The sequence below is a fragment of the Acinonyx jubatus genome, chromosome A1, assembly GCF_027475565.1.
Source record: "Acinonyx jubatus isolate Ajub_Pintada_27869175 chromosome A1, VMU_Ajub_asm_v1.0, whole genome shotgun sequence".
Lineage (NCBI taxonomy): Eukaryota > Metazoa > Chordata > Mammalia > Carnivora > Felidae > Acinonyx > Acinonyx jubatus.
The window spans coordinates 195,463,657-195,490,391 of NC_069380.1; the positions used below are offsets into that span (position 1 = coordinate 195,463,657).

Here is a 26,735-nt window from a genome sequence, read left to right on the forward strand (position 1 = left end):
AGTTTTTAAGATAGACTCTCTTTTTAAGCACACAGGGAACACTCATAAAACTAGACTATCTTTTAGGTCATAAAGGAAGCCTCAGTAAATTCCAAGGCATCACAGACCATGTATTCTGAAATACATATGATAATACGAGTTATCCATATGTTGCAAATTAACGAATTATATCCTCTGCGTTAAAAAGAGAATCTTGATGGGAATTGAACAATAATTAACACTTAAGGCAATGGAAATATTCATATTAGTGTAAGCAAATCATTGTAAAAAATAATCCTAAAATATGCAATGACTCAACATACACAGTAGACATAGGTTCTCGTTCATATAAATAATCAAAAATGTTTCCAGAAGTAGTGTTCTCTTCCACACAATTATTCAGAGAGATAAAGTGGAGTCTCTTCAATCTTCAACAGGTGGCGTCTACAGTAATCATGAGAAACACACATGATTAATTATCAGAGACACAAAATTTAAACCACGATGATATATCACTAAGCCTCACTAGAGTGGCTAAAATCCAAGACTGATAAAACCAAAGCTCGGTGAGGATATGTGCAAACTGGAAAACTGTACATTACTCTTAATGAGTGCAAAGGGACTCAATTCAGTTGGAAAGATGTGTTAGCTACTCAGGCTGAAAAATACATCAGGGTGATGCAATCCCACAGCAAACCTGAAGGCATATATGCAGTAAAATACATGGATAGCAATGCTAGTCACAAGTTTATTCACAATGGCCAAAAACTGCAAACAATCTAAATGTTCTTCACCGTAAAACAGATAGATACATCCGGTATACTCAGTTAGTAAATACAAAATAGCAGTAAAAGATGAGCCATTGATACATACAACAGCGTGGCGAATCTTACAAATGCAATGATGAGTAAGTGAAACCAGAAATAGGCGAGGACATGGTGTATAATTCCTTTTATAGAAAGTACAAAACAGGTGGAACCAATCTATGATATTTGCTGCCAGGATAGTTGTTGCCTGGGGAGTTAGTGACCAGGAGGGGATAAGAGCAGGGAAGGCTTTAGGGATTATGGTAATGTTTTGGTTGTTGAATAGGTTTTTGATTACAAGAATATTGTAGAGGACACTGGCATACTTCACCCAGATTCCTTTTACCAATTAAATCTTTACTCCTCTCCCGGATTTTGTATACTTTGCTCATTATGACTTGGACGTACAACTTTCTTTACAGTACTACCCTTACTGGCTACTAGTTCTATTTTTTTCTGGATGTTCCCCAAACTGAAAGTGCTAAGAGTTTACATTACCTTTCAGCAACCTCTATCTACTGAGTGAGTGGTGCAGGAGTAGAGCAGCACAGATTCCTTGCTTTGCAGCAGAACAAACTGTGGCGTAACTTATGCTCCCCATGGAACGAGGCTGTATCTGGAAATTCACATAAAATTGCACCTTTGCTTGACTTGTTTCTCCTCCTAATTCAACTCCTCCACTCCTTAACTAATCTCTTCCAGGAACATGTCCTCAATAAACCTTAGTATGTAAATCAACATATCAAGATCTTCCAGATAAGCCAGCCTAATAAGATAGGTGCCATCCTTAATCATAGGGAGTAGATTATAAGGATGTGGTTCTGGAGTTGGACATCTAGCCACCAAATTGCAATGACTACCTCATGACCTGGTAGTAAGTAGTGTTGATGTCCCATAGCATGCTGTCACAACGCATTTTTTAAAAAAAAGTTTATTTATTTATTTTGAGAGAGAGAGAGAGTGGGAATTAGGGGAGGGGCAGAGAGAGAGAGAATCCCAAGCAGGCTCCCTGTTGTCAGTGTGGAGCCCGATGCAGGGCTCGATGCCATGAACCGTGGTATCATGACCTGAGCCAAAATCAAGAGTCAGATGCCCAACTGACTGAGCCACCCAGGCCCCCCAACAGTGCAATTTTTAAGTTTCCTCTGAGCTGAGTGTGACCAAATATTAATGGAAGGGGTCCTCTGGCTTATGCAATATCTCTGATATTTGGGAAATGTAGGAAAATGGAAATTATAATGACTCTGAAATTGGGTGGTGGTTGTTAAGACTCATTGAATACTTGAAGGGAGAAAATGTTAGGTTTAGGTTGATCAGTGACCAACTTGATGAAAATAGGGTCAGATGGCATCCACTGCCTCTTTAAAGAAAACTTCATCTCCTGCAACTGGAAGAAAGATGAAGATAATAACCAGGCATACAGCTTAATTGTAACAGAGAAGGCAATGTGGCATGGTAGGGCCACAAGCACTTACTCATGGAATTTGCTTGTGCCTTCAGGACCTGCTCAAATCTGATCTTGTATATACAGTCTCCATGTTTTAATGATGGGGAGTCCTCCACTCCATGTTGAAGGCATTAATATTACTTCACGGGATGTTAATTTGAAAAAAATATATGTTTTTAATTTTTGTTTTGTTTCTGCCCCACCCTCTCTCCTACACTCACGGTTAGCCTAATGTCTCCCTATATATACAACTAGATGAAGAGCTTCATTGCTCAGAATGAAGTCATCACGTCAGTGATAAAGCACGCAGAGATGAATTTTTGGTTTCATAAAATCACTTCCCAAGGATTGTTTCTAAGCAACAAAAATTTAAGATTATATTTGTTAAAGCCAATACTTTATGGATTTAGCAGAGAGAAGTTTCAGGGAAGAATGATCGACTTCGGTGCTGGTGATAGTTCAGAAGAGTGACTATGGCTCTTCTCCGTCCCATCAACCATGAGGAGGGGTTAATATCAAGAGGAAATTTGCAGGGTGCCTGGGTGGCTCAGTTGGTTAAGTGGCCGACTTTGGCTCAGGTCATGATCTCACAGTACATGAGTTCAAGTCCTGCATTGGGCCCTGTGCTGACAGCTCAGAGCCTGGAGCCTGCCTTGGATTCTGTGTCTCCCTCTCTCTCTGCCCCTTCCCTGCTTGCACTCTGTCTCTCTCTCTCAAAAATAAATAAATAAATATTAAAAAGATTTTTTAATTTTTTTTTAACATTTATCCATTTTTGAGAGACAGAGAGAGACAGAGCATGAGTGGGGGAGGGGCGGGGGGTGGGGACAGAATCCGAAGCATGGTTCCAGGCTCTGAACTGTTAGCACAGAGCCCGACGCGGGCTTGAACTCATGAGCCACGAGATCATGACCTGAGCTGAAGTTGGATGGTTAACCAACTGAGCCACCCAGATGCCCCTAAAAAGATTTTTTTAAAAAACAGGAAATTTGCTGAATTCAGACATGTTTGGGTATTGAAGAGTATTGAAAATCTGTGTCTCAATTTTTGTTCAGGGTGCTGGAAACCAGCAAGTCCTCACAAAATTCCTGAGCCCAAAATGACACAGAAGTGATGGGTAGACCTTCATGCATGGAATGTCTAGATTGATGAACCTGAGAATGGCCTTAATGTCTACATAAGACATCTGGATATCAGAAGCAGTCAAACGTAGTCTCCATTTGGTAAAGAGTGGTGAGGATTAGAACATGAGAGCCAGTGGATGTGGTCTCAGACCAGGATGAAGGTATAACCCCCGTTTACATAATATAATCTTTTGGAATACTTTTAGGCTCACAACAAAATTCAGCAGAAGGTAGAAAGATTTCCCGTATACTCCCTGCCTCCACACATGCCAAGCCTCTCTCATTCTCAACATCCTCCACCAGAGCAGTATGTTTGTCAGGAACCTACACTGACACATCATTATCACATAAAGAGTACAGTTTACTTAATGGGTTCACTCTTGGTGTTGTGCATTCTATGGGTTTGGACATCCGAGTGGTATCTCGCTGTGATTTTAGTTTGTATTTTCCTGGTTTTTGCTAATGATGTTGAGTATTTTTCATGTGCTTATTGGCCATTTTCAGATCTTATTGAAGAAATATGTGTTCAGGTCATTTGCCCATTTTTAAAATAGGTTTCTTTGTCTTTTTTTTTTTTTTTAATGAGACTTTATTTTCCAGAGCAGTTTTAGGTTCATAGCAGATTTGAGAGGAAGGTGCAAAGATTTCCTATATATCTTCTGCCCCTACAACATGCATAGCCTCTTTCATTATCAATGTCCCTCACCAGAGTTGTGCATTTGTTATAGTTGATGAAACTACACTGACATGTCATAATCACCCAAAGTCCATAGTTTACATCACATTTATTCTTAGTGTTTTATATTCTATGGATTTGGACAAATGTATAATGACATGTATCCATCATTATGATACACCGAATATTTTCACTATCCTAAAAATCCTCTGTGTACCACTTATTCATCCCTTCCTTCTCCAACTCCTGGCTACCACTAATCTTTTCACTGTCTACACAGTTTTGCCTTTTCCGGAATGTCATAGAGTTGGAATCATATAGTATATAGCCTTTTCAGATTGGCTTATTTTATTTAGTAATATACATTGAAATTTCCTCCATGTTTTTTCATGGCTTAATAGCTCATTTATTTCTAGATCTGAATAATATTCTATTGTCTGGATGTACCAATTTATCCATTCATCCACTGATAGGCATTTTGTTTGCTTCCAAGTTTTGGCAGTTGTGATTAAGGATGCTATAACCATTGGTGTGCAGGTTTTTGTGTGGACATAAGTTGTCAACTCCTTTGGGTAAATACCAAGAAGCATGGTTCCTGTATCATATGAATGACCGTTCTTTATTAGATGTGTCTTTTGGAAATATTTTCTCCCAGTCTGAGTCCTGTCTTCTCGTTCTCTGGATATTGTCATTTGCAGAACAGCAGTTTTTAATTATCATGAAGTTCAAACTTATCAATTATTGCTTTCAAAAATCAAGCCTTGTGTTGTGTCAGATCTTTATCTCAATCATGCCCAATCTACTAATAAGCTCACCACATTTATTCAACATGGAATGGGAGTCCTAGCCAGAACAATTAGGCAAGAAAAAGAAATTAAAAAGTATCCAAATTGGAAAGGAAGAAGAAAACTGCCACTATTTTCAGATGAGATGATATTAGAGCTAATAACAAATTTAGTAAATTCATGGGATACAAAATCAATACACAAAAACTTTTGTGTTCTTATACACTAATAACAAACTATCAGAAAAAGAAAATAAGAAAACAATCCTATTTACAATTGAATCAAAAAAAATAAAATACCTAGGAATAAATTTAAGGAGATGAAAGATGTGTATATTGAAAACTAGAAGACATGAAGAAAAGAAATTAAAGAAGACACATATAAATTAAAGTATATTCCATGCTCATGGACTGGAAGATTACTATTGTTAAAATGTCCATACTAGTCAAAGCAATACATAGACTCAGTGCAATCCCTATCAAAATTCCAATGGCATTTTTTTCACAAAAGCAGAACAAACAATCCTAACATTTGTGTAGAGCCATAAATGACCCCAAATAGCCAAAGCAATCTTGTAAAAAGAAGAACAAAGCTGGAGGCATCATGCTTCCTGATTTCAAGTTTTATTACAAAGTTATAGTAATTAAAACAGTATGGTATTCTCTCGTCATTTCAAGATTTTTTCCTTGTCTTTGACTTTCAGCATTTTTACAATGATGTGTATATTTGTGGTCTCTTTGTAGTTTAACCTACTTGCTATTTGTTGAGCTTCCTAGATGTTTAGATTTTTTTTAAAACAAACTTGGGTAGTGTTCAGACATTGCTTCTTCAAACAGTTTTTGTCTCCCTGCTCTCTCCTCCTCTATGGTACTGCTACCACACAACTGTCGAATGTGCTACATGGCGTCCCACGTTTCTCTGAGGTTGTGTTCATTTTTCTGTATTTCTACTTTTGTTCTTTGGCTTGCATAAAGTCAATTGATATATCTTAAAATTCACTAATCATTTATTCTGCCAGTTCAAATCCACTGTGCACTTCTAGTGAACTTTTTATTTCAGGAATTATACCGTTTAATTTCTAGAATTTCCATTTGCTTCTCGTTACTGATATCCTTTATTCAAGGTGGCATTGTTATCATACTTTCCATTACTCCTTTCGAGCTTTCCTTTAGTTCTGAAATGTTAATAATGAGTACTTTAAGATGTTTTCTGGTTAAATCCAACATCTGGTGTCTCTCACAGGCAGTTGTGTTGCCTGTTTTTTTCATTGTGATGGGTCATGCTTTCCTGTTTATTTGCATGCCTTCTAATTTTTTGTTAGAAACTAAACATTTTAGATAACATATTGTAATGACTTGTAGCATTCCTGGTTACTGCTCCCCCCCATGAAGTTTGTCTTTCTTATTTGCCTATTTATTTGTTTAGTGATAGGCTGGATAGTTGTAGTGCCATTTATTCCCCCACCTCCCACTAAATATTAAGGTTTTGATGCTGCTTTTTAAGGAGACACAACTTTGTGTATGCCTACAGTTGCCTCGAATGACAATGGCACAGACTGGGCCTCTGCTACTCTTTCTCTGAATTGTAAGCTCCACTGATTTCCAGCAGATTACTCTATTGTTTACAACGATGTCTTGGGACATAAATACAAACTAAACAAAATATTTCCTTGGGTGGAATAGTCTCTGAGGTCAGTGTTTTATGTTTATTCTTATAATAGGAAGGCTCCTTCCAGCTGTCTTATTCCTGATTTAGCCCCCGCAAACTAGCTAACCTATAGTCTATGCTGAATCTTCATTAGGTCCATAAATCTCCTAATTCCCTTTACAATAACCCCCATGGTTTTTGAACGAGCTCTGAGGTTTACACTTCTTCACACTCTGTTGTAAATGAAATCAGTTCTTTTGGGAAGACATCTGGAGCTATGTTTTATGGCCTGTTTCTCCTCCAAGGCAAAACCTCTGAACCAAGGTTCTGGAGCTGGGTGTGAGGACAATGACAAGCTTTTATCTGAGTGACACCCATTCTGTAAGGCTTGAGCACTCAGTGGAGGTATAGCAGTAGCCTCAGGTTCACTTCGCTTGCCTCTCTGGCATAGGACCATTTCCTCATGAGCTGGGAGAAGGACCATCAGTGTGCATAATATTCACTGTATGCCACACCAAAGGCAGAACCTCCATTCTACAATGGAATGGAAGAGTTGGGTAGAAGAAGGAAACCCTCAATCCTAGAATGTACTCACTCAAGAATTAGCCTTAGAAACAGGACAATAGAGGTGAGAAGAGAAATGCTGAAGTCCCGCTCTTCCTTGGAGAAAACCCTCCATCTTGGACCTGGGTAAAGAGATATTCCTGTGTTATCAGATAAAGCAGTCTGGAGTGGAGTCTCCACCTTATTGACTGGGCAAAGGGAAGGGGAGAAGCACTTTGGTTCAAATACTGTAGACACTTGTCTTTCTTATGAATTTTTATAGTAGAATTGTTTTGAGTGGATATTTCTTTATTTACTGTTTTCCCTTAAGACCATTTCCAGAGACTTGACTTAAAAAAAGTTATACCAGTTTCACTGAAGAATGGGTCAACAGAATTCCTCATGCTATCATTCCAGAAGTTGACTGCACTTTTTTTTTTAATGTGGATACAAATTACTGTCAGATATTACTTGCTTTAATCCAAAAAGATTTCCATTAATGTTTCTTATAAGTCAAGACCACGGTCTTATAGCAACAAATTATCTTAGTATTTTTCTCTCTGAAAATGTCTTTATTTTGCCTTCATTTTGGTAAGATCATTATTCTGGGTATAAGGTTTTTGGTTGAAGGTTTTTTTTTTTTTCTTTTAGTACTTGGGATATGTTAAGCCACCACCTTTGGCGTCAGTGTTTTCTGATGGGGAATTAGCTGTTAATTGTATTTTTGTTCTTTTGTATGTGATGGGTCATTTTTTTCTCTTGCTGCTTTCAGTATGCTCTCTTTATATATATATATATAATTTTTTTTTTTTTTGCCAGGTGTGGAACCTAGGGAGGTAGCCCTAGTGTATACTATTGCTATGAGTCTTGCTCCAGATTGATCCTTCCAGGAATAACTACTTCTATTTTTCTGAAGAAAATACTGAGATTGAACTGTGCATGTTTGCTTAAAATGTGGCCAGGTTCCTTGTGTGTTGATGTAAAGATTTGCAAAAGTAATCAGCTTCTCCTCTTATGTTCACAGAGTACCTTCGTGGGATTTTCTCTCACATCTCTAGGACAGCCTTCTGTTGACATATTTCTTGTTGAATTATAGGGTTGGAAGAAGAGCAGAGCTAACAGTCCACCTTAACGAGGAATCTGGGGAGTTGGAGTAATTCCTTTACAAGTAAGACATTTCTAAAACGTACCCTAAATTCTGTTTGCCTATCCATAGGAGATGGGCAATGTGTCCCTGTGCCATTGTTGCAAACATCCTGAAGGTTTTCTTTCACAGACTCAATCAAATGACTTTGTTCTCATTATGGATCAAAGCTATTTTCATTTCATCTTGGCCTTTACTCTTTTATTCTGGTGCATAAATTTTCCATTCCTGGGTAAAACACTTTGCATATCCTAGAAAAGCAGGAAGCTTTCTGCTGTAACTTAAGAATGGAGTGGTTGTTTTATTGGCCTTTTAGTTCTTACTTGGTAAAATGACACAGGGCATATACATTTCTTTCAAATATCTCTTCATTGAGCTACTCTTTCTCATTTCCCACATTACAGAAGTTGAAACTGAGTGATGGATTAGAATGGGCAGTAGACCTTAGCTCTTTGTTCATCTGTAACTCAAGAACTTTAACCAAATTCTTTTCCCATTTGGGGCCCAGATTCCACTGCAGTTCAGTGAAAAATATAGAGGAGTGATCTCTTCTAGGTTTGGTATTCCTTGAAAATCTGATTTTTTTTTTTTTAATTATCAGCTCTGAGTCCCTGAAATCAAGACCTTGTATAGGGAAAGAACTCATGCATACCTCAGTTGACCAGTTGCCTTCCTTAAAGTTCAAGGTGGCCCCATAACGTTTGGAAAAAAGTAGCTGTTAGGTATTAAATAGAACCCTGATATTAGAGCAGAATTGATTCATATTTAAGCGGCTTCACACAGGCTTTGTCTTATGTCACAATGAAATGTCCCTTTTATAAAGCTTTTCAAAATCAGTATTTTCAGACCCTTAACTCTAGAGAACAATCTGATATTTACCAGAGGGAGGTGTGTGAGGGGATGGGTGAAATAGGTGACGGGGATTAAAGAGGGCACTTTGTGATGAGCACAGGGAGTTGTATGGAAGTGTTGAATCACTACCTTGTACACCTGAAACTAACATTACACTGTATGTTAACTAACTGGAATTTAGATACAAACTTTTAAAAATGGTATCTTCAAGTATAGGAGTTATTAAAACTCATATGTAACACTATTTTTCATAGATCTAGATCGTTTGGGGGTTAATTTTTTCTAAGTTTTGGATACATTTGAGAATTTGTAGTTTTGTTACTGCCACAAAATTCTGACCTCACTAGGTGCAGTTCTACTACTGATATATGTGTGGCCTTTTTATCTTTTTAAACTGTTCTTTGGTTGCAGAAACTATTTTTTTAAGTCATCACGTATCAGACATTTGGTAAGTTATTATTGGTTCCTTTGGATGTTGAAGCATGTAAATTTTTAGCCATTTTCCATTTTGAAAATCACAGCAAAACTGACCAAGCAAAATGTACAAAAAAAACCCCCCACAATTCTTCAAAATGTAAAATTATATATGTATTATTATTACACCGACGTTAAGAAATAGAATCTAAAAGGGCACCTGGGTGGCTCAGTCAGCTGAGCATCTGACTCCTGATTTTGGCTCAGGTCATGATCTCATGATTCATGAGACTGAGCCCCATGTCAGGCTCTGCACTGACAGTGCAGAATCTGCTTGGGATTTTCTCTCTCCCTCTCTCTCTCAAAATAAATAAATAAACCTTAAAAAAAAAAGAAGCAGAAATCTAACAAGCATTACAAAACCATTTAGTGTTTTCTATACAAGGTGATAGTATATTTATCGTATTACGCCCAAATTCCAAATTGTTCCATAGGTAGTTACTTGTACACAAAACTGAGAGAAAGTGTATTGAGGGTAGACTTATTCATCCAACAACACAATAGGAAAAAAGTATCACCCCAAGTATCAGTGTGTAGAAGGATAAATAGCAATGATTTCTACGTATCTACATGGTGGAATATTAGATAGGGTGAAAATAAATGAACTACATCTCTAAACATCAGTATAAATTAAGGTCACGGAGAATGTAAAAGGAAAAGCATGTAGATACACATAATGTATTTTACTATGAACATACACGTTGATTCTAGAGGAAGATAGGGACAATAAATAGAAAATTTGGTTAGGTTACTTCTTCTGGTGTCTGTAGGGGGAAGGAGTGAGAAAGATATGATCTGGAAGGGCTGGAGGTAGGGAGTTGGTTACATGATAAAAATACACTCAGCCAGTTTCATGGCCTTTCTCAGATTTTATAACAATATTGACAATGTTTTATTATTTACTGGAATATGACTACATAGGTGTTTGCCTTTACACCTAAATATAGATTATATTTATCCTTTTATGGATGTATGGCATTTCATAGTAAGATTTAAGATCATATTCAAATATTCGTTGTCTAATAAATGCGTATTGTCTGTCTGTTTTACACCCAGAATGTGGTCCACTCAGTCATCCAAAAAAATTGCACAAGGGGCATCTGGGGGGCTCAGTCGGTTGAGTGAATGACTTCAGCTCAGGTCATGAGCTTGCAGTTCATGATTTCAAGCCCCGCATCAGGCTCTCTGCTGATGGCTGAGAGCCTAGAGCCTGCTTCAGATTTTATGCCTCCCTCTCTCTCTGCCCCTTCCCTGCTCGCACCCTCTCTCTCTCTCTCACTCTCTCTCTCGCTCTCAAAGAATAAATAAACATTTTTAAAAAATTGCACAAAAGGGGCACCTGAGTAGCTCAGTCAGTGAAGCATCAGACTTCGGCTCAGGTCATGATCTCATGGTTTGTGGGTTCGAACCTCGCATGGGGCTCTCTGCTGACAGCAAAGAGCCTGGAATGTGCTTTGGATTCTGTGTCTCCCTCTCTCTCTCTCTGCCTCTCTCTCAAAAATGAATAAATACTTTTTAAAAATTGCACAAAAGAACATTTTCCAATCTGCAACCAATGGCCACACTTACTGGAGTAAATGTGATTTTTGCCTTGTATTCAAGTAAGAACACAATAGTAAATATTTATTCTTTCAAAGTAATGAAAAAAATCACAAAATAATTAAGATAATCCATTTGCTGATGATCTAGGCACAGCGTGTACAGAAAATAACTGTAAAATTTCTCTAAAAGCCAAAGAAACACACTTCCACCACTCCAATGATTTTTTTTTTTTAATTTTCTTTATCAAGTTTCTGTGTAGTGCTTTGTATAATAATGCTAGGCCACAAAGAGCTTTCCTGTGTTCTCTTCTAAAAGTTGTATAGTTTTTCTTTTTACATTTAAATATATGCTTCATTTTATGTTAATCTTTTAATAAGCTATACATTTGCTAGTTGACTATTCATATTTAATTGTTTCAGCACCCTTTACTGAAAATACTATCCTTCCTGCATTGAATTATTTTGTACCAGTTTTTTGGGACCTGTACCACTGATCTACACATCCAACTCTTTTTTAGTATTTTTAATTTTATTTAAAGAAATTTTTTTTTAACATTTACTTATTTTTGAGAGACAGAGAGAAACAGAGCACAAGCCGGGGAGGGTCAGAGAGAGAGGGAGACACAGAATCCAAAGCAGGTTCCAGGCTCTGAGCTGTCAGTACAGAGCCTGACGCAGGGCTTGAACTCATGGACAGTGAGATCATGACCTGAGCTGAAGTCGGACACTTAACCGACTGAGCCACCCAGGTGCCCCTCCAACTCTTTTTTAATATCAAACTGTCTTGATTATCGTAACTATAGAGTAAGACTGAAAACTGGATTTTGTGGTCCAATTTTACCCTTTTGTATGTATGCAGAGATATCCAGCTTTCTCTGCAGCATTTGTTGAAGAGATTATCCTTCATCCACTGTGTATTTCTGCCACCCTTGTCATATTTTCCACAGAAAATGTGTGGATCTATTTCTAGGTTCTCTATTCTGTTCCACTGATCTATTTCTGTCTTTATGCCAGTACCATACCATTTTAACTATTGTAGTTTTGTATTATATCTTGAAATCATGAAGTGTGATGCCTCTGGCCTTGTTTTTCTTTCTCAAGATCACTTTGGCTATTCTGAGTCTTTTGTAGTTCTATATAAATTTTAGGACTGCTTTTTCTGTGTATGTAAGAAATTCTACTGGGATTTGAATAGGGATTGTCTTGTATCCGTAGATCACTTTGAGTTTTATGGATATTTCAACAATATTAATTCTTTCGATCCATGAACATGGAATGTCTTTCTATCTAATTGTCTTTATTATGTTTTTATGCTATCCTGCACCATTCACAAAATAATCAACTCAAAATGGATTAAAAAACTTAAAATGTAAGACTTGAAACTGTATAATTCCTAGAAAAAAACATAAGGGAAAAAAGCTTCATGACATTGGTCTTGGTAACGATTTCATGGATACGATACGAAAGGTACAGACAATTAAAGCAAAAGTAGATGAGTTAGACTACCTCAACTAGAAAGCTTCTGTACAGCAAAGGAAACTATAAGTAGAGTGAAAATACAACCTATAGATGGGAGAAAATATTTGCCAACCATACATCTGGTAAGGTGTTAGTTTTCAAAATAGAAAAGGAAGTCCTTCAACTCAATAGCAAAAAGCAAATAACAAGATTTAGAAATGAACAAAGCACTTGAGATAACAGGTGTTGGCAAAGATGTGGAGACATTGGAACTCTTGTATACTGTTGGTGCTATGTTTGGAATGTGTTCTCCCCAAATTCACACATTAAAATCCTAACTCCCGGGGCACCTGGGTGGCTCAGTCGGTTGGGTGTCCGACTTCAGCTCAGGTCATGATCTCACAGCTTGTGAGTTCGAGCCCCGCGTCAGGCTCTGTGCTGACAGCTCAGAGCCTGGAGCCTGCTTTGGATTCTGTGTCTCCCTCTCTCTCTGCCCCTATCCCACTCACATCCTGTCTCTGTCTCTCTCAAAAAAATAAATAAACATTAAAAAAAGAATTTAAAATCCTAACTCCCAAAGGTGATGATATTCAGAGATGAGACCTTTGGGATTGTTCTTAAGTAATGCAGGTGGAACCCTCATGAATGGAATTAATACCTTAAGAGGAAGGCTCCAGAGAGAACCCTAGCCCCCTGCCCCAGGTGAGGGCAGGGTGAGAAGGTGCCAGTTATGAAACAGGAAGAGAACATTCACCATAATGCAACCACACTGGCGCTTTGACATCAGACTTCCCAGCCTCCAGAACTGTTAATATTTTGTTGTTGTAAGCTATCCAGTTTGTGATATTTTGTTATAGCAACATGAATGGACTAAGATGGTTGATGAGAATGTAAAATGGTGCAGCTATGGAAAACAGAATGAAGATTCCTCAAAAAATTGAAGATAAATCTACCATATGATCTAGCAATTCTACTCCAAAGTAAATATCCCAAAGATTGAAAAAAGGATCTTAAAGAGATATCTGCACTCCAGTGTTCACTGCAGCATTATTCACAATAATCAAAATATAGAAACAAGCCAAATGTCCACCAACAGACAAAAGGATGAAGAAAACGTGATATGCACGTACAATGGAATTGTATTCAACGTTAAAATGAAAGGAAATGCTACCATTTGCTATAACGTGAATGGACCTGGCAGATAATAAGGACACTTATTATGCTAAGTGAAATAAGTCAGTCACAGAAGAACAAAATACTGGCATGATTTCTCCTGTATGAGTTATCTAAAGTAGTCAAACTTGTAGTAGCAGGGGAGAAAATGGTGGTTGCCAGGCGACTGAGGGAGGGATAAAAGGGAAACTGTTGCTCAGGGTGTATAAAGTTATAGTTAGACAAGATGAAAAAGTTCTAGATGCCTACTGTGACACTTAATGGCTAAGGCAACAATATGGTGCTGTGCACTCAGTGTATTCAGGTTATATACCCAGAAATGGGATTGCCCAATTGTAAGGTAATTCTATTTTTAATTTTTTGAGGAACCCCCCCATGCTACTTTCCATAATGGCTGTGCTAATTTGCATACCCACCAACTTTGCCCAAGAGTTCCATTTTACTCCACAACGTTGCCAACACTTACTATCTCTTGTGTTTTTGACGGTAGCCATTCTAACAGGTATGAGGCAATGCTTCACTGTGGTTTTGATTTGCATTACCCTGTTGATTTGTGATGTGGAGCACCTTTTTATGTATCTGTTGGCCATTTCTATGTTTTCTTTGGAACAATGTCTATTCGGTGCCTTTGCCCATTTAAAAAAATTTTTTTTTCAACGTTTATTTATTTTTGGGACAGAGAGAGACAGAGCATGAACGGGGAAGGGGCAGAGAGAGAGGGAGACACAGAATCGGAAGCAGGCTCCAGGCTCTGAGCCATCAGCCCAGAGCCTGACGCGGGGCTCGAACTCCCGGACCGCGAGATCGTGACCTGGCTGAAGTCGGACGCTTAACCGACTGCGCCACCCAGGCGCCCCCTTTGCCCATTTTTAAATCAGATGCTTGCGGGATTTTATTTTTGTTTCAGTTTGTTGTTATTGAGTTTTATGAGTTCTTTATATATTTTAGAAATTAATATCTTGTCAGCTATATGATTTTTAAATATTTTTCCCATTCTATAGAATTATTCATGATAGCCAAGATATGAAACAACTTAAGTGTCAATGGATGAATAGATTAAAGAGAATAGATAAAGATGTGGGGTGTATATATGCAGTGTAACATAATTCAGCCATGAGAAAGGAAGGAATTCTGTTTTCTATGAGAATGTAGATGAAAATACTGTATATCACTTATATGTGGAACCTAAAAAAACAAACAAACAAACAAACCCATTCTCAAAGAAATAGACAGTAGAATGGTAGTTACCAGGGGCTGAGGAGTGGGGAAAATGGAGAGATGTTAGTCAAAGGGCACAAACTTTCAGTTATAAGATGAGTAAGTTCCAGAGATCTAATGTACAGCATGATGATGCAGTAATGATACTTATTATACACTTGAAAGTTGCTAAGAGTATAATTTCCATCCAAAAAAAAAGAAAAAGTAATTATGTGATGTGATGAAGGTGTTAGCTAATGCTATAGTGGTAATCATTCTGCAATATAAAAGTGTATCAAATCAAAAACTGCACAACTTAAAGTTAATGATATATATCAATTATATCTCAATAAAGCTGGAATACACACACACACATACACTTTGAGCACCTTGTGCCAGTGTAAAATGAACTATATGATCTTGTCCTCAAGGATCATCCAGTCTGAGGAACTTGTCAGCTATGTCAAGGAGACTCTGCTGGCACCCCGAATTCCTTAATGCATTGTCCTTCCCTCCCCCCCCCCCACCAAATGCTGACATTGAATTGGCTACAACACGTACATTGCAGATGTCGTGGGGTCCCTCTCCTGTGGTCCTATTGCTTTGCAAGGCTATTCTAATGTAGTAGGACACTATGTAGGAGTTTCTTGTTGATAACCAAGGTGAAACTGATGTCAAAAAGTCACAAGTACCACATATTCTAAAGAAAGACGGCAGTCAGACTTCCCTACCCTACGGGCTTACTAAGAAATAACCAAATGGACCCTGCCACCAGCAAACACTGCCCTAACCTGCAGACTAATTTCCCAGAATGGAGGAAGATTCTTGAATATCACTGGCTTTGTAAGGAGCACTGTGTCTATGTGGGAATCCCCCCAACTCTGCTGTAGAAACAAGAGTTCCAAGAGAAGGGGAGACTGCTTTCTCTGCCCCCTGCTGTGCATCGGTTGGGTCGGTGGGTACAGTTTCACAAGCGAATGAGGTGGTTCCCTATATATGTCACTGAAATTTGTATTTCTAGGAATGAAGGGAAAGAAATGTGATTTAACATATGGGCCCTTTGAGGTCAAATCTAACTTATTTCCTATACAGTTCTAGATGTCAGGTTTTTTTTGTTTTGTTTTGTTTTGTTTTTTTAAGTGACACCATGAGAAAGCTATTTGAAATTAGATGGTCTCTATTAAATAGCTACAAATTTTTAAATGTTGTTTTCAGGTAAGATCAAATAGTTGGTTCCAACAAATGCATCACCTTGGTTTCTTTTTTAAATGGAAATCTCTAATTTAGTTTTTAAATTAAATTATTTATGGTAAAATTCATTGTTATACTACCTGTTATTTGACAAGGCAATTTGCTTTGGAGACAAATTCAGACTTATGCACAGTTGGAAAGTGAGGCAATATATCCCACAGAGAGCATCAGTGAATCTGATTTTTCAGAAGAAAGTAATATTTTCAACTTTATTAATTTGGATAATGACTTATGCCTTCCCATAAAAGATACTCTAAGCATGTTTACCTCTGAATTTTTCAAGGATAAAGTTCACTGACTGACCATAGTTTTTCAATTGTACCCAGCTACAAGATGTGATTACCAAACCTGCCTCTGATTGTAAGGTTTATAGTTTCTTTTGCTTCCTAGATATTGGAAATTGCCTGCTTCTACAGAATCCCATGGTCAATTCTGCCTATATTGATGTCTATATATTGGATATTTTGCCTCCAGTATCTAACAGGATCTCCTAAGCACCATAAATATTGGAGAGGAGACATAAATAAACATGTAGTCAATATTTTCCAGCTAGACTTAATATTCAGAGTATCTAAATGGATACAACAGGCAGCATGTCCAAAGTGCACACATTACGACTTCAAACAACTTGTTCACTGGTACATCCCATGTATGACAAGAGGTTCCAGAAAAGAGTTTCAAAAATTTCTCATTCTGCAGAGGAGAAAATCACAATGAATTATATTAATTAGCAAAGAACAACTTCTTCACATTTCAGAACTCTCATAACAAGATAAACCATGTTGGCAGACAAAAATGCTTAAAAGTAAAAAAAATAGAAATTGTGGCTTCATTAACTTGTAATTTTAATTTGATTCCCAAATGATGAAATTCTGCAACTGAACAAAATCATCCAAATATATATGTTTTGTGTGTGTGTGTATTTAAATGTGTATGTGGAAACATGAATATTTCAGAAGACATTCATTTGATGAGGTGTGGAGGAACAGTCATGTTTGTAATTTATATTTTCCGTAGTAAAAGACTACAAGTATGTTGGACAGGAATTTTCTCTTTTCTATAAATTTTAAGCTGCATATGTTATTGGACTCAAAATGCGACTTTTAAAAGTCTAGAACGAATTGAATGAGCATATAATGACCTGTATGATCATGTTCATTACAACATTGTTAGCAAAGTATTTAACAAGAACATCTTAAAAGGAATTGTGTACATCTGTGTACATTTTTATGAAGATATACCTTGAACTGCTAAGTGAAGAAAGTTAGTTACAGAGAAATATCTTTATTTACTCTTCTATTTTTGTTTTTATCTATCCTTCTATCATCTATCTGTATCTATCTATTATCTATTCTTTAAGACCAATATCTTCGACTCTCTCTCAGCTCTATCTGCATAAGACCTTCTTCTTTGGTGGGTCTGCATCCAACCTTCTTCTGTCTTGTGAGGTGTCCTCTCTCCCAAAGAAATATTTAAAACAAACTTTAATTGTGTCTGAATTCTTTGGCTGATGTCTTTATTCAAATCTGGTGGGCTTGGGGGCACCTGGGTGGCTCAGTCAGTTAAGCTTCTGACTTTGGCTCAGGTCATGATCTTGCAGTCTGTGAGTTCAAACCCAACATCAGGCTGTGTGCTGACAGCTCAGAGCCTGGAGCCGGCTTTGAATTCTGTGTCTCCCTCTCTCTCTCTCTGCCTTCCCCAGCTTGTGCTCTGTCTCTCTCTCAAAAATAAACATTAAAAAAAAATCCTTCTTCTGTCTTTCTTTTGTAAAGATACTTGGGATAACATTAGGGCTCACTTAGGCAATTTATGTAGACATATGTGTATATCTGTGTGTATATATTTATATAGTGTGTGTATGTACTGTGTATCATCTATATGTATGTATAGTACATGGTATATGTGCATATACTATTTTTATATGTATGTGTATATGTATATAAGTATATATACATCTATATGGTGTGTATATAACACCAATGCATATTATTGCATATATGTGTGTTATTATATATGTGTTCTTACATATATTATATGTAGATATAGATACATGCATGAACACATAAATATACATACACATGCATTAACTATATGTACAAATATATATATATATTTGTGTGATTTTAGTGTAGTTGTATATAAAATATTTGTACATTATGCATATGTTCAAATATTTATGCATATTAAACATTTTGAAGAAAGACAGATCTACATTAAATAATCCATACTTTTAGCATTCTCTTTCACGGTTAATTTAAAAAAACGTGTGGCCTATTGTGCATCATAGGCAGTGTCTCTGGCTCTTAATCTCTGCTGATCAATACTTGTAAGAGAAAAAGTCCAGTGGGTGAGACATAGGCTTCACGATAACTCAACTTCAGTTTAGTTTCTCCACAAATGTGTCAAAAGGATTTGCCTGCCCAAATATCTCTGATGGTGTCTATGTAAATATTTCCAAGAACTAATGTAAATAGTCACTTGATTATAATAGGGGAAAAGTTCTTGCACTTAGCAGATTTTGTACCCTCCCATTAAGTCGGCATGAAACAGTGGTAGACTCCGAGATTCTTTTCTAAATCCTGGCTTTCTTCACTGATAAAAAAAAAAAGGCAGGTTAGATTAGGGTGACAAATGTTAAGTCTGACGCACAACCAGCGTGCAGACTGTTTTAATACTTTATCCTCAATATTTACGACAAACCTATGAGACAGAAATTATTCTCACATTTAAAGTTAGGAAGTTTTGGACCAGAAGGTCTGAATATTTTGTCAAGGTTACCCAGTGGTTAATGGGATTTGAACTCAAGACTTTCATCTGCCAAAACTCTTGCCACTGAGCCAGACTGCAAAGGAGATTCATTAAATATCTCTGATTCAGTTTCTTCCTACTTCAAACCGTATAGGGTCTTTCGCTTCACTCTGAGGTAAAGATCAAATTATTCATCATATAATTCAGGGCACACGCTGTCCTCTAGCCCAGGTCGCTAAGGCAAGCTGTTCTGATGCTCATGTAGGAGCTTCTTGAACATTCTGGGTTGTGAATTTGTACTTTAGTTTTACAAGATGTTCCCATTAGGGGAAATTGGTTGAAAGGAACATGAGAACATGAGAACTCCTAAGGCTTTAGGAAAGAATCTCCCTTGATCTCAAAATAAAAAGGTTACTGCAAATCAAATATCCAATTAAGTCCAATGTGCTTCTGGTATTGCAAAATACTAAGAGGCTAGGTTATGTGTCCAATTATAGCTCCCCAAACGCTTTCTCCTCTTCTTGCTTGGATTCTCCTTTTCTTCCCAACTCGATAGAGTAGAAAGCTTTCACATCTCTTCTCTATCTTGGGTTTTCAAAGCACTATTCCTCTCTCCTCCCCATATTTGGGGATACCTCTGCTCAAATTGTCCCAAACGTCCTGTTTAGAGAAGATCTATTGAGAATTCACGTGTGAGGAATCTTTCACAGCTATTTTACAGCCTCTAGGCAGAACACAGAGTACCTCAGCATCTTACCTGCCGTGAGCCAACTCATCCTCATTAAGGTCCTTACCATCAGATTAATAAAGAAGATTCCTCAGCTGGGTGGAGCTAGTTGAGAAGGAAGATGAACCAAATAGGCACAGTCCCTATTTGTCTGTGCAGACCCCACTTGCCACTGTCTTCTCTGTGTCGGGTGGGTCAGGTGGGGACTCTGTGAAGAGAGTTGTGGTATGTAGCATGGATGGGAGGACTGCTCTAGGTCAGTCCTTCCCGAAATAATGGTTTCTGTTTTCTAGTGAAAAACTAAGATTCCAAAGCGCATATTTCCTTAAGTGCAGCACGGCTCCTTGTGGGCTGAGCCAAGGGTTGGGAGAGTAAACAGCTCCTACTTAAGTATGCACAGAGGACTTTCCTGGTGTTCCTCTCAAGCCCCTACAAGGTCTTCTGTTACTATGTATGTCTTGTTGATACTGTGGGCTGCGGGAAGGAAAAAGGGAAAAGTCCACTCTAAGTAGGAATTGAGGAACATGGAAAAGCCCCTTCACCTATAAGAAAGCTTCATTTGGAAATGGGCAGTTTGTCCCTGTGCCGTGTGTTATAAACGTCTCTATGGGTTTCTTCCACAGACTTGGTAAAATGTCTTTCTTCTCGACATGGATCAAAGCTATTTTTATCACTGCCCTGGCATTTCCTCATTATTCTGGTGAGTACATTTTTTAGTACTGGATGAAGCATTTCACATTATCTTAGAAATGCAGCAAACAACTGCTATTATCTAGAAATGGAGGAGGTTGATTTATAGGGTTTATAAATCTTTAAATTTTTTTAAATGTTTACTTAATTTATTGAGAGGGACAGAGAATCCTAGGCAGGCTCCAAACTGTCAGCACAGAGCCCAACTCAGGGCTTGATGTCACGAATGATGAGATCATTACCTGAGCGGATATCAGGACTGAGCCACCCAGGTGCCCCTAGGGTATGTAAATCTTAAATTGACAAAATGAAACAGAGTATGTTAGAAATATCTTATAAAATTGCATCAGCGGTTTGCTTTATCTCATTTCCCACCTTAGAGAGGTGGAGACGAAGAGGTGGGTTACAATGAGTGGTAGAACTTAGATTTTGTTCATCTACAAATAAAGATATTTACCTTTTTTTTTTTCCTTTTTGGAGGTCAGATTCCACGGTTGCTAAAAGCAGAGTGTGAAAAGTAATGATGTCTTCTAGGTCTGACATTCCTTGAAAATCTAACTTGTTGTTTGCCAGCTCTAAATCAGCTTGTGTAAGGAGAGAACTCAATGATTCCTCTGCTGACAACTTATGTTCCTTAAAGCCCAAGGTGGCCCATAAATTTCAGAATAAAGTAGCTTTGAGGTATTGGGTAGATCCCTGATATTATACCTGAGTACTAATTAATTAAATAATAATTAATTTTGGGGCGCCTGGGTGGCACAGTCGGTTAAGCGTCCGACTTCAGCCAGGTCACGATCTCGCGGTCCGTGAGTTCGAGCCCCGCGTCGGGCTCTGGGCTGATGGCTCAGAGCCTGGAGCCTGTTTCCGATTCTGTGTCTCCCTCTCTCTCTGCCCCTCCCCCGTTCACGCTCTGTCTCTCTCTGTCCCAAAAATAAATAAACGTTGAAAAAAAAATTTTTTTAATAATAATTAATTTTCATATTAAGTGACTTTTTGCAAAGCATATAAATGGCACCAAGCAAGCCATTGTCTTCTCCAACTAGGATGTCTCATCTATAAAAATGGGGGTGGGGGGTGGGGAATGGAAACAAACCACAACTATAGTATCTTCACAGGAGGGTTTGGTGATTATTAAATAATACATAAGACTGTTTTCACAGAGTGAGATTAATTTGGGATTATGTTTCTATATTTGAATTTATTTTGTGAATTTACTGTTTTGATACTGCTATAAAAGGCTCATCTCATTATTTGCAGGGTCCTTATTAGGCAATTTGCATAATACTTTGCTACTAAAATATATGGGTACTTTTCACCAAAGACTCTAATGGTTTTCCCCTCTTCCTCTTCTTATTTTTAATTTGTGTGTTTGTGGGTTGGTTGCAGAAACTGGTTTTGAACCTTCACCAGAAATTCGTAGACTCGTAAGTTAATACTCATTACTTTGGGAATTGAAAAGGTAAACCTTTAAGTTTTATACTGTAAGTTTTAACAGCAAGTTATGCTATGTACAACAGGATGATTTTTCAAATGTAACAAACTGTGTTATTTATTACGCTGAGTTCAAGAAACAGGATCTTGCCAGCCATATAATATCATTTGACATTAAAGACAAGGTAAAAATATCCCATTCCTTAAAAATTCCATTACTGGCTATAAGCCTTGTTATAGACAAGTGGCTGCTATGGATTAAGGGCTGTTTAAAGTAGAATTGTTTATCCTAGCAAAACAGGAAGATTAAAAAACCAACAACCCAATTTTTCACGTAACAGTGGGTAAAATAATAATTATCATACATTCACAGAGTGGATTCTTACATAGAAATGAGGAAAATGAGCTGCAGTTCCAAATGTGTGAACAGATAAAAGTTACAAAGACGTTTAAAAAGCAGGTTGTGTAAGAATACACATATTATTGTTTATTTATGTAAATAGCCAGTGTTGCCGTCATTATGCACATTACATACATATCTATACGGTTACATACACATATGCAAATATGCAAACACTCATATGTATGAATTCATACAAGTGTGGTGATAATCTGAAACTACCAGATTATCTAATAGTGAAACTATTGAGAAAGACAAGGGTATTGTAAAAAATTGTTTTATGATTTCTTGCAGTGTGAGAAATATGGTTGACTTTTAAACAGCCTAAGTTTAAACTGCATGGGCCCACTTATACACACATTTTTTTACAAGACAGTGCAATCTTATGATTTTCTTAAATTTTCTTTTCTCTAGCTTAGTTTATTGTAAGAATATCATATATAGTATATATAACATACAAAATATGTGTTAGCTGGCTGTTTATATTATCCTAAGGCTTCTGGTCAACAGTAGGGTATTGGTATCTAAGTTTTGGGGGAGTCAAAAGTTATATGTGGATTTTCAACTGTGTGGGAGGGGAGGGTCTATACCTCTAAGACCCTCATTGATCAAGGTTCAACTGGGGAAAATCTGATCCAAGTATGAGATGAAGTGGAGGCAGAGTGGCTGAATTCCAAAAACATATTCAGCGATTTGTATGTTTTTTTATAAAAATAGTGTTGGGTTCGTAGAAATATACTAATAATATTTTATGTGTAAGTGGACCGTGGGTACCTTGATGTTTATTTTTAAACCTCAATATAGAATATATTCATTTCATTTTGGTGTATGGCGTTTTGTATTAAGAATAAAGAACATTTGATTTAAAAAGTTCCTGATGCATTGTTTGTTGTCTCTTTGTGTTTAACAGCCAAACTGTGATGTGTATGTACATCAACTACATTTTTGCACAAGAGAAATGGATCCAGTCTGTGCAACCAATGGCCAAACTTATTCCAATACATGCGTTTTCTGCAGTGAACTATTGTAAGAACACAAGACTAAATATGGCTCTTCCGAAATAATAACGAAACCATGCTAAAATTATAGGAAAACCCATGTTTTTGATAGCCTAGCCACAGAAAATAACTACTATCTCTGTAAAAGCCTCAGAAACTGACTTGTGCCTTTTCTGAAATTCTCATTTCTAAAAGTAGTTTTGTATTAGACCTCTGAAATATAACTCTGCTGGTATTCTGTAAATGTAGAAATCAATATATTGAACTTAATTTAATTATTATTTACTAATGGCAGTCTAATGACTGATATAATTCCAAAGTCCAGATGATAAATGGTAGTCTCCATGATGTGGCTGCAAGCTAACTTGAGCATAATTGAGCAAGAAATCCCATTATGTCCTATAGTGACAGAACTCTGAAATCCATCACAGTGGATTAGCCCACTCATGCTAAGAAGGACTCCTCTGAGGCTCTCCTCTGTCTCTGGACCTCCATGACTTACTCCAAACCCTTCTTAGAAGCAGGGCATTCTGGAACCTTCCATCTAAACCCCCTTCATATATCCTTCACTCAAAAGGAGTGAAGTTTTGTCAACCTTTCTGCCTTGCCAAAATGGCAAATATCACAGATATTTCCTCTCATTTAATCTGAAAATCTCTAATCCTCTCCTCTCTTAGCTCTTTGCGGGTTCCAAGACCGAGTCAGGACTGAATGTGTAGGAAGAGCTAAGCAGCCTCAGGTGGAGGGAACATGGGCAGGGTTGCAGAGCAGAAGCCCATCTGCTTGTGGCACAGCCTCTCCACACTGTCCCATTTTCAAATGCTCCTCATTGAGAAGCACTTAGTGAAATGCTTGGGTAATTTTAAATGTTCTTTTAATGATTTCTTTTTCTTTCTATTTTTCTTTCTTTGCAGCGAAAGTGGTGGAGCATTTGATTTTAGTCATTATGGTAGATGCTGATTCTGCCTGAGCTACACATTCCAATACCTTTTATTGCGATCCAATTTTGTGGTAGATTCTACAACCAATTAGAACGTCCTCAGTCAGAGTTTTAAATTCCTAGGTAATCATACAAAGACTTCTATGGCATACAAGATGGAATATAGGATGTTGAAGAATTTTTCCATGAGCCTATGATTGAAAGGTTTTCCTTCTCTATGTTCAATTATTCTATGACAGTTGAAAAACTATCTTAATTTTGTGTTTCTTAACATAAAACCTAATACAACTTAATAAATATTTCAATCAATCCAATGTTCAATGATATTATCCTTATTAAAATACCTTTTCCTTCTTTGGTTACTGGGTGAAAAGACATGAATGCTTTTAGTAATTATAATTAAAAAATGTTTTCAAAAATGAATAAATAATACATTATTTGTGAATTTATTAAAAACACAGACACTTGGGCTCCTCTATATCCTAAAGAATCAAAACCTCCAGGAGAGGGATCTGAGAACTTGAGTTCTAATATGTACTCCCGGTTAATCTTATGATTACAAACGTTAGGCAATAAGGACTTAAATTCTAAAACATAGGTCTGTCTATCATTGCATGACTTGGAGATCCTATTCAAAGATATCATAAAATTTCTGAGGTGTGGGAGAAAAATTATATTCTTTCTCTCTTACAAATCAGTCAAGAGATAGGTTGGTGATCCTGGGGTACCAGGCAACTCTGCCTTCATCATTGCAATCTATCCATTTGTTGTCCAAGTCTGATGTGTCTCCATTTCTTTCATCTCTCAGCCCAAAAGAAGCAGGCTTTATTTGGGTGGCCATGTGTTCATTTAAAGTTTGATTGTAATGTAGAGTTACATTCTGTACATTTGCAGAAATGTAGATTGATTACTAGAAGATAAGTATCAATCTACTACATTATCAGGACTGCTCTCCTTTTCACTAAACATTTCTACCTCTAGAAGAGTGATCTATGTGGGAGTCACATATTCATATACATCGTTAGTATTAATTCTCTGTTGTTTTTTTTTAAAGTAGGCTTCATGTCCAGCATGGAACCCAACATAGGGCTTGAAATTCATGACCCTGAGATCAAGACCTGAGCTGAGATCAAGAGTCAGACGCTTAACCGACTGAGCCGCCTAAGCACCCCATACATCTTTAGTATTAATTCTTAATGAAAGTGTCCAGTAGAATGTAGACATTAGAGCTATGTCATAAAAGTGCATTCAGCTGCTTTCATAGCCTTTTTCATTATAGAGGACATGTATAAAAAACGTCATTCAGTGAATGCCGGTAAATGTATACATGTATTGTTTTCCCTCTTATTTAACATATTGTTTTTTAAAAATCACTCCTATCTTGAGAAAAGTGGGTAAGCAAAGCAGATACTCCTACTGTCTTCTAGGAACTTTGGGTTACTTGGTGGAAGTTAGTATCCATCAGTGATGGGAATTCTGCCTCCCTGCATAACTATTTTCCACATAAGCTTTGTAAGTTAGCTTCCCACATCCCCGATGTTATGCAGCTTAGTTCTTAAAGGAATCTCGTGACATCAGCTCTGTATTTTAGCTATAACAAAAGTGAGACACAGGAAATTTAACAATATTTAAAATTTGGCATGTGATAAAGAAAATACAGTGTTTTCTTATATCGAGATAAAATTCACAAAACTTAAAATCTGCCATTTGGAAACACAAGATTACATATTATATAGCATATATTCATTCACAATGTTGTGCCGTCATCATCAACACTTTTCCATCATCTACTTCCTTCCAAAAAACAAAAAAAAACAACCACATAATTCCCGATTGCCCACCTATTAATTCCTGGCAACCATTCATCTATTTCTTGTCTCTATGAATTTGCCTATTTGGACATTTCACATACAGGAATCCTACAATATGTATTTGATTTTCATATGAAAATCTACTTACTTACTTACTTACTTATTTATTTATTTATTCATTTATTTATTTATTTACTGTGTATGGTTTTTTGTGAATGATTTCCTGCCCTCAGCACAGTGTTTTCAAAGTTTAACTACATTGTAGCATGTTATCAGTACTTCTTTCCTTTTTATGACTGAATAATATTCCATCTTATGGATATGCCACATTTTGTTTCCCCATTCATCAGTTTATAGACATTTGGGTCATATCTACTAACTGGCTTTAATGAATAATGTGGTTCTGAGCGTTCTTGCGCAAGTTTTTTTGTGACCATAAATTTTCATTTCTCACGGACATATACTTGGAAGTGGAATATCATGTGACAACTATCTGTAACATTTTTGAGGAAATGTCAAACTGTTTTCCACAGTGGGCACACCCTTTCACATTCCCACCAGGATTGAATGAATGTTCCAATGTCTGCATATCCTCATCCAAATCACAATTGTGTATTTTTTAAAAAATTATATTTGTCCTAGCAGGTTTGAAGCATAATTTAATTGTAGTTTGATTTACATTTCCCTTGTGATCAACAGTGTCGAACATCTTTTCACATGTTTATTGGCCATTTGTGTACCTTCTTTGTTCAAATCCTTTGCCCATTTTTAAATTAAGTTGTTTGTCTTTTTTGTTTTCGACTTGGTAGTATTCTTTATATAGTCTAGATACTAGACCCTTATCAGATATATGACTTGCAAATGTGCCATTATTCCAATGGGGGGTTGTCTTT

General features: G+C 37.0%; 1 protein-coding gene across 2 annotated transcripts in view; it reads left to right on the plus strand.

Annotated features, from left to right (window-relative positions):
* The window catches only part of LOC106981671 (sperm-associated acrosin inhibitor-like), a 117,445-nt gene extending 91,505 nt beyond the window's left edge, over positions 1-25,940 (plus strand). For both annotated transcript variants that reach the window (XM_053200641.1, XM_053200639.1), the window contains exons 3-6: positions 20,196-20,272; positions 21,649-21,686; positions 23,004-23,119; positions 24,006-25,940. In XM_053200641.1, coding sequence (XP_053056616.1) covers positions 20,196-20,272; positions 21,649-21,686; positions 23,004-23,119; positions 24,006-24,051 — 277 coding nt within the window. In that variant the 3' untranslated portion in view covers positions 24,052-25,940. The remainder of the gene's footprint in view (positions 1-20,195; positions 20,273-21,648; positions 21,687-23,003; positions 23,120-24,005) is intronic.
* Positions 25,941-26,735: the final 795 nt, after the last annotated feature.